This window comes from Bactrocera latifrons, unplaced genomic scaffold (assembly GCF_001853355.1).
Source record: "Bactrocera latifrons isolate USDA-ARS-PBARC rearing strain unplaced genomic scaffold, ASM185335v1 scaffold_104, whole genome shotgun sequence".
Taxonomy (NCBI): domain Eukaryota; kingdom Metazoa; phylum Arthropoda; class Insecta; order Diptera; family Tephritidae; genus Bactrocera; species Bactrocera latifrons.
This window is the reverse complement of record NW_017534453.1, coordinates 524,971-533,582: the sequence shown is the minus strand read 5'-3', so window position 1 is coordinate 533,582 and position 8,612 is coordinate 524,971. Positions and strand designations below refer to the sequence as shown.

The 8,612-nt window shown below is 35.3% G+C and overlaps 1 protein-coding gene across 1 annotated transcript; it reads right to left on the bottom strand.

Annotated features, from left to right (window-relative positions):
* Nucleotides 1-419: 419 nt before the first annotated feature.
* Nucleotides 420-7,964, bottom strand: LOC108968949. The gene is made up of 3 exons (XM_018933334.1): nucleotides 7,617-7,964; nucleotides 751-893; nucleotides 420-696 (listed from the first exon to the last, which is right to left on the bottom strand). Exons 1-3 carry the CDS (start codon nucleotides 7,702-7,704, stop codon nucleotides 484-486), a joined length of 444 nt encoding a protein of 147 aa, XP_018788879.1. The 5' UTR covers nucleotides 7,705-7,964; the 3' UTR covers nucleotides 420-483.
* Between the last annotated feature and the right edge of the window lie 648 nt (nucleotides 7,965-8,612).

Below are 8,612 nucleotides of genomic sequence, written 5' to 3'. Positions count from 1 at the left end.
CCTTCGAACGGATGTTCTTAGGCTACCCAGAGGATACTTGGTCAAAGACCGGAAGTCGTGAGCTGCTTGAGTCATATGTAAAAGAATCGTTTCTGGCCATTCCCAAGTGAATGGMGATCAGAGACTTTCCTCACTGGCGTGAACTTCTACACATGACCCCATCCTCCAATAAACCAGAACACTTTTGTAAATTATCACTCAACGATCTACGAAGTTTTTGAACAAATTTTTTAAGATAAGATAAGCTTTTAACAATGTTGATGGACAAGATTCTATGAAGAATTATAATTGAAATTATATTAATAATATTGCTATTTTTTTCCACCGCTTTAAGAAGCCATTACTTATAAATAACTTCGTCTTCTGAAATTCAAGTTTCAAATATATTAATATTTTACATATTATATGTATTGTATATTTGCATAAAAAGTAAATAATATTATTTATATATAAATATTGCTTTAAAAAATTCACATATGGTGTTTATACTTCCTTCTTATCAATATTCTCGCTTTGATCTGGTTCGTCCTTTGTCTCATCATTTTTCGCGACTGATTCGTTTTGGTTGTCAATACCTTTGATCACATCAAAGGAAGCTATGTCACTCTCGGTTGGCTCGGACTCGGTCACAGGTGCTGACTTCTCGTCCGTGGAGTCACTCACTGTGTCATCCTTGGCTGTTTCGGACTTTTTATCCTAAAAAAAGTAATTCTTAGAGATACTATTTAAAAAAATGTGTTTTTCGCTCACCTCAATCTTCTGTGTGAGTGCGGCCACTTCATGGAACGCTTCAGCTAAACCAGGATGAATTTCACTTAGTGGTTGGTCACCTTCGCGTATGTAAACTGGCACGTGACCAGCTCGCGGTGGTAACTCTTGATAGGGTGCCGCAGCTGGAAATAGTAATATTTAATAATAAATTATTATATTTTCATTACAAACTGATGACTGTATTGAACACTTTTCTTCAATTGAATATAAATAATTAGTTAGAAGTTAGTGAGTTACCAAATAGGGAAATTCCTTTTGGAATTACACTAATAGGAATAAATTATATAGTGACGATGGAGCAAACGTTCCATTGCCCAACCATGAAGAAGTTCGAATAGCAATTACCTGTCAGAAGAACCATAAAGTGGGGGTGGTTGGATTGTCGGCCGAGCTATACAAATACGGCGGCGAAGAACTGATAAGAAGCATGCATTGTAGAATATTTTCGCACGAAAACATGCCCGACGATTGGAATTTAAGTGTGCTCAGCCCAATCCACAAAAAGGGAGACCCCATAATCTGTCTCAACTACGGATAAATAAGCATATCGTCAACAAACTGATGCGACCTTGTCAGTGTGGATTCAACAACTGACCACGGACCAAATCTTGGAAAAGACCCATGAAAAATAAGCGGTTTTTGACAGCACGAAAAGGAGCTGCCTTTATGCCGGGAATTTGGTATACCCGCAAAATTGATACGGCTGTGTAAATTGACGTTGAGCAATACCAAAAGGTCCGTTAGGATCGAGTAGGACCTCTCCGAGCCGTTCGATACCAAAAGAGGTTTCAGACAAGGCAACTCCATATTGTGCGCATTCTTCAATCTACAGCTTAGTATCCAGCTCTCTAGAAATGTAAAAACTTCATATAAAAAAACGTTTAAGAAACGGCCAAGTAACTTTCCAGCGATAAATTTATTTGTGCTAGTATGCAGCTCTAAAAAAATTTAGTACTAATTTTTAATAGATTTTTTCAATAAAATGCGAGTATGGCAAACCTGGTTTTGCGAAGAAACGTGAAATCAACAATTGTTTCTTGAAGGAAATGTTGTATAAAACTTAAAAATCATCAACAACATTCCTTAAATCGCAATGAAAAAATTTATGTTACAACACACATACACAAATACATATTACGCACAAAGTTTATTTTATTTCGTTTATTCTCTCTTGCTCTTCTATCGTGGATCATTCACAATGCGTAACCAGCCGTCAAAATTACTTGAAGAAATAATGTATTTTTTTTCTTGAGCAATTACTTGAGAGCTGGATACCAACCTTACTACTGGAAAAAATAATTCGAGATGAATAGAGAAAGTAAAATCTTCTCAGATAGAACCGAAGCAAATTGGTTTGGTAGTGAATGAGAGCAAAACGAAATACCTCCTGTCATCCAACAAACAGCCTTATATTGAAAACCCGGAAGTAAGTAGTTATGATGAAAATAGCTTATACGTACATACTATGTATGTAGTTAAGTCAATATTTTCCATTAATCAGTATGCTAATATCAGAAAGGTATACCTAAATAGGTACCTGGGTACTTAAGACATTTTGGGCCAACGTTTTTCAATCACAACCATCAAATAATAAGAAATTGTGCGCGGAAATGTATAAATATACATACATACATACATAGATAAAATGTATGGCTGCGTAAACACTTCGCGATTGAAGCAAGCTTTGAAATACGCCATGAATAACTTATATACATATGTATGTATCTGCAAATAAATAGACACCTACACACATACAAATCTACATATGTATGTATATTTATACGCGCTATTAGCTATTGTTATTTATGTATGTTTGTACACATGTTTATATGCAAAGGTACATAGTATAGCACCAAAACTGATTGGCATCTTATTTGAGTAAATTAATAATTACGGAACTTTGATTTTCATCGACAACATTGATGAATTGGTTGTATGGTTGCATCATTTGTTGCTTGATTACTTGTTTGGTCGGCCTTTGTAAATACACACTAATGCCGCTCGAGGTATTAAATCGTAGTTAACCGATTATTTACAGCCAGTTAAGCATGTGTGCACATACACACGTACACATACTACGATAGGCCAGCATTAGCGATTCTTTTAATAAATAATAACAAAGCCACAGCCACAGTCACAGCCACGACGCACGGTGGGCTGTGTTGGGCAATTAATGCTTTAAATAAATTGTTGATAGATACAAGATAGGAGTCGCATATTTATATTAAATGTGTGTTTTAAATATTTTATATTTAAGTATGAAAGGCTCAGTTAAATGCATTTCGGGATGGAAGCTGTGCTTTCAATGGCTGCATTTTGTAACTAGCAAAAGTGCATGAATTTTGTTCAAATAATTTTACAAAATAAAACAAAAAAAAAAAAAAAAATATGAGAAAAAATTTAAAAAAAGGGTATGTCTGTCTAATATTTTACTCTTACTCCAATTTATTCGCCATCAAGAATGCTAATATTCGCATACAAGATAACCACTGTGCTTTATACCGTAATTGCCAATCTGGGTCCACCAGGCATAGAATAATATCGCTAATATAATAATTGAATTGCAACGTACATTTAATGTCTGGGGGATATTACATTTTTGCCTTAATTGGAATGCGCGAATTTCACCAGCGAAGTTATGTGCTTCCTTAAGGCAATAGAACGAACTGATTGAAATCTCATAATACAACAGTTTATACATCTTTGGCAGAAGAAAATAAGCTCGACGAACAATTTATTTGAGTAAAAAAAAGTAAAATATTGTTATAATTGGGACAATTGTATGTGTGTATTTGGGAATTACAATATTTTTGCGACTCCATAAACCGGAATCATTTTGACTGCTTAAGCTCTCCTGAGTCTTTGGTAAACTCAGAATTCATTAAATCAGTCTCAATATTAACAAATACTAAAACTTAGAGTCTTAACAATTGTTAATTGGAAATGTAAGAAAAAGTTTTTGGAAGTTCAGTAATGTTACCTTCGATTCGCCATTTCTCTGCATGCTATCTTTCTGCGCAACTCTATTGTCAAAAAATTATTTGAAAGTAGTAGAGTAACAACGAGTTGAATTTATACAAGAGAGTAGGGGGATACCTCAATAAAGTAGTATAATCGCTGTCCACCAAGGTCTGTTTTGCATATTTCCATTTCAATATTGTCAATGAGTTAAATCAAAAGTTACTATCAGACTCAGAGAATTCGGGAGCGTAAAACAACACGGTGAATACTCTGAAGTCTTTACACATTTTGACTTCATAAGCGCCAAATCGAACTCTGTCGGGTCCTTCTCTACCCATATTCCGACGAGAGTTGTGGATGTGAAGAAACCTTTGAAGGAGAGGGGCAGTGATTACGGATGGGTCAAAGCTTGAGCTTAGACTTCCTGACTACGGCAGTGTTTTTCAAGCCGAGGTTGCCGTCAACAAAGGAGCAGTAGAATTACTGTACCGGAGAGTAGCTTCCTTCAGAGAAGTGACCATCCACTCAGATAGCAGGGCGTCTAATATCGCACGGATGAGCTAGCAAAAAAAGGCACCCTAGAACCGATATCTGTAGAATGGGAGCAAGTCGGTGTTCCCGTATCCTCTTGTGCTTGCGGAAACTTAACAGCGCTGGGGTGGCCATCGGTATCGTGCTCTGTCGCAAAATCATTCTGGCCCAAGATCGATCGCAAGAGATCTCTTTGCCCTCGGTAAGGCTAGCCTGTCCCTAGTTGTGGGGTTTTTAATAGCCGGTTTCCCTAATGTCGTCATGCTGATGTGAATCTTACCATACACTATCTGCAGAAGCTGTATGGTAGAAGATGAGATGGAAACAAGTCAACACTTCCATTTGGGAGGTTAAGACTTAAGCACTCGGGAGCGCATACCTTCAGATATATATTATATCAGCCATATTACCTAACCAAACCAATGGTTAAAACGACAAAAAACTGTCAAAGAAGAATTTTTTGGATTTTATGACCTTAAAACTGAAAATCAAGCATATGATCCCATAGTTTATGGGGAGAAAACAAACTAAGGGGTTAACCAAACGTTTATTGATACGGAAGGAAGAACAACTTCTTCAAGATATAATCGCAACATAATTGCCAATGCCTCAAAAGACAAGTTTTGCAAGTTTGAATATCTGATATACTTTGTTAGATTCGCTACTCTCCAATGCCAACAGATACAGAAAACGTAGAGCCGAAAGCAGTGTTAAAATGAGCAAGGATCTTATATTGAATATGAAATGGGATATATTCTCGGCTCACCCCATATTATACAAGTTACACATACTACCATATGATAATCATAAATACTATATCAAAATGAAAAACATATTTGCTATATCAAATTTCTAGCAAAAAGCCATTAAAATAAAATATTGTTTAGAGCTAGTAAGTAGTTAGAAAGCTGTTCCTTATATTAAGCACAGCAAAACAGCTGTTAGTCAAAAAATATTTTTAGCTATTAGTAAAAGAACTCGGAATAAGCGCAAACAATGACTCATATACATAGAAATGCCCTACAAATACAAATGATTTACTAATAAAGAAGAAGCAATATAGTGAAAGTAAAAAATAATCAATTCAAAACTTAATCTAATGAGTTGTTTCTTAGTGTTTCAAATATGTTATTATTACACAAATTAAATTGTATATATTCACGGCGGAGAAAGAATCGTTATTATTTACGAGCGGAATAAATTTTATTCGAGAGAATTTAAGGAATTTTCAACTTTCTTATTATATGTATTTAGGTGAAATTTGATATCTTTATTAAATCAAGTACATTTTGATAATTTTTCAACCTGTCCGCATTATAAAATTTGCTTATAAAAGCAAAGAAAGGGAATGAAATGTCAATCAAAAAATTCGATAATTTTAAATGGCGACGGCGGGTAAATTTAAAAAAAAACTTTCCATATCAAAAACCCGAGAAAAATGGAAGAGTGAAGATCGTAAAAGGGTTTCGATGATATATGTAGATTTCTTCGTTATGCGAAAAATGTTGATTAAGCTTTTATACTTTGGTAATATGTTGCCTCCTAATAGAACGTAAGTACACATCACAGAAATTTCCTAAGCTAAATAGACCCAACTTGCTGGGAACAAGTCTTTATAGCTCAGTTTCATACATGGTCAACATAATCGACTGAGCATACTATTCGCAACACCATCATGCCATCATTCATTAATATTCGACTGAATAGACCATGTTCAACACGCACTGAGGAAAATATAGCAGAAGTAGCTAAGAGTGTACACGACGACCGTGGAGAGTCGATTCGGCGCCGATTGCAGAACAACTTGGGACATTTGACGTCGAGCTTGTGCAAGAACAGACGCTGTTTGACCGTCCTAAGCGACATTGCTTCACTGTATGGGCTCTTGAAAAGAACGTTTTTGAGCCATATTTTTTTCAGCAATCATTCCCTCCTTTGCCTTAATCGGTATGAAAACGAGGAAAATTGAAGCATTTCGCAACCTGAAGAGAAATGCATCCAGAATAAACAGCGGTTTGGTGTGGTTTGTGGGCCTTTCGCTTCGATTCAGGCCTTAGAGCAAAAGATCACGTGTGTCGTTTGCCAGCTGCCAGTCGAAATGCTCGAATGAGTCATTGGGAATTGGATTGAACGGACGGATTGAATTTGAAGTTTCTGTGTGTTTTTCTTTAGGTGAAGTTAGATGATAACCACGTCCACTCCCAACGTTTAAATATGCGATAACTCACTAAATAAATACTTCAGAAGCATTCTACTTTATATGCAACAAAGTAAAGAATTAGTGTGAACAATGGACCTGGTACCTCAGGAATTCCTTTAAGAATGTCATACCATTTGTCTTGGTGTAAAAATATGCCAAATCGAACGAAAACCAAAATATTTCTCATGTAACACAGTTTTTAGTTCCAACTGATTCTATCACTCAATAATCAATTAAGATATCGTAACAAAACTTTTTCCTCAATATACTATCTTTTATTAAAAAATAGTCGAAATCGGTTCATAAATTTTCCAGCTACCCATGCTTCCATGATACCGAATATGTGGACCTCAGAGTCTATACTGAAATTATCAGTGAGTCTGTGAGATTTGTTAAAGAAATCCAGAAAGCATATTTTTCTGATATTAAAGTACTATCTTTTTGCGTATAATGTTTCAAATCGTGGACTTGGCTTTTACATATATCTATGTATAACTGCCTATCTCTGAGAAAGCAAAATTTAGTGAACGTAAAATATTGGCTATATTCCTTATTTGTTTCTATAATTCTTTTGTCCTACACGAATTCAGATTTCGTTCAAAACTTGATTATAATGGCAGAAAAGGCAAACTCAGTTCTGTTCCAGGTGATTCAACTTAATACGAAAGAGAAATCCAAACAAGATCCTTTCTAGATTGCTTTCAACCACTTTTTGTCTAAGCAATTTAGCTTAGATTGTTAGTCAATATTCAACATAATTGAGTCAGCTGTTTGAATCCGTTATTAAACTCACACTGAGGAGACTGAACCATTCAACATTTTACACACATTATGGCTAACCAATAGTCGAAGCAACACTGTATTTACACAACCTTCTTCGGCATAATATTTCCATAAATGGCAAATAAATTGTCAATTCACAAATGTTTGTGATCGCTGGCGATGATCACTAGCAGTTTATTAAACTCTTTGCCTAATGTGGTCTTCTCCGTACTCGGCCTTTTTGTTAAGAGCTCTCTGGTTTGTTGAACTATTTATTCACTCGCTAAAATGCTTTTTTTGTTTAATTACTTAAGCACTTATGAACACACATGTGCCACTTGGCCGGTATTGTTGTTGCTGTTGGTTTGAGTACTCGTAAATTCATGCTTACCAATTTCCGTTGCACAGAGGCAGAGGACGATGGCCGAAATCAGCATCGCCAGCAAACACGACACACTTTTCACACCGCTTGACCTCATAGTCGGGAGCACGTTTAATTACAGCTGGTGTTTACTTTTACGACCAATTGCAATTTTTGCAATAAAAATCCCTTAAAATTTGACTTCTTTCTTCTTGTTTTATGCCAACACACTTCAACGGCTTCTTGGCCTCTCGTTTGTCTGTAACTTCGCGATAGTTGATGTCGCGCTGCTATTGTTTTTATGTCTGGCTCTTTTATTTAAGTTGGTTGTCTACCGAGTTGCTGCATAAGAATCTAGTTTCAACTGAGGATCGGAGTTTTGCTGTTTGTAGCTTTTATAGTTTGCTAGCGTTGACCGCGGTTCAGTGCTTTTATCCAATTCTCTATGCTTAATACGCTCTGCGAATGTTTAGTTAGGTTGCTTTGAGAACTTATTGTAGTGAGTTTGAGTGCTAAAGTTAGTCATAGAAAAATACGAGTCTGTGTCTAAGTAAGTCAGTATTACATGACTCAAATGACACGCTACCTCACGCCTCTATATAGAAATATGTACCTATCTGTGCGAATATTTGTGTAATTTTATGTATTTGTTAATATTTGAATTGTGTATTATACTAAAAGTCACGAATTATTGACAAAATTAATGCCAAGCCCTAATCTATATTTTTAGAGGAAGTGCTTTAAATAACTTAACAAAAACGAAAAAAAAAATTCAGTGTGTTTCTACTATGCATATATATCCATAATTAGCGGTTTAAAATTATAATACTCTTTGAATTCCAGAAAATAATAAATTTTTTGAAGTAAAACTTTAAGTACACAAATAAGATTAGATTAAATTTGTGTGCAGCCACATATTAAACTCGCAGATAACACAATTTTTGTAAAATGTCGATAACTTATTCAATAAATATGTCAGAGGTATTAAGCTTTACATTCTACATGACATAGAAGTCAAAAAAACGT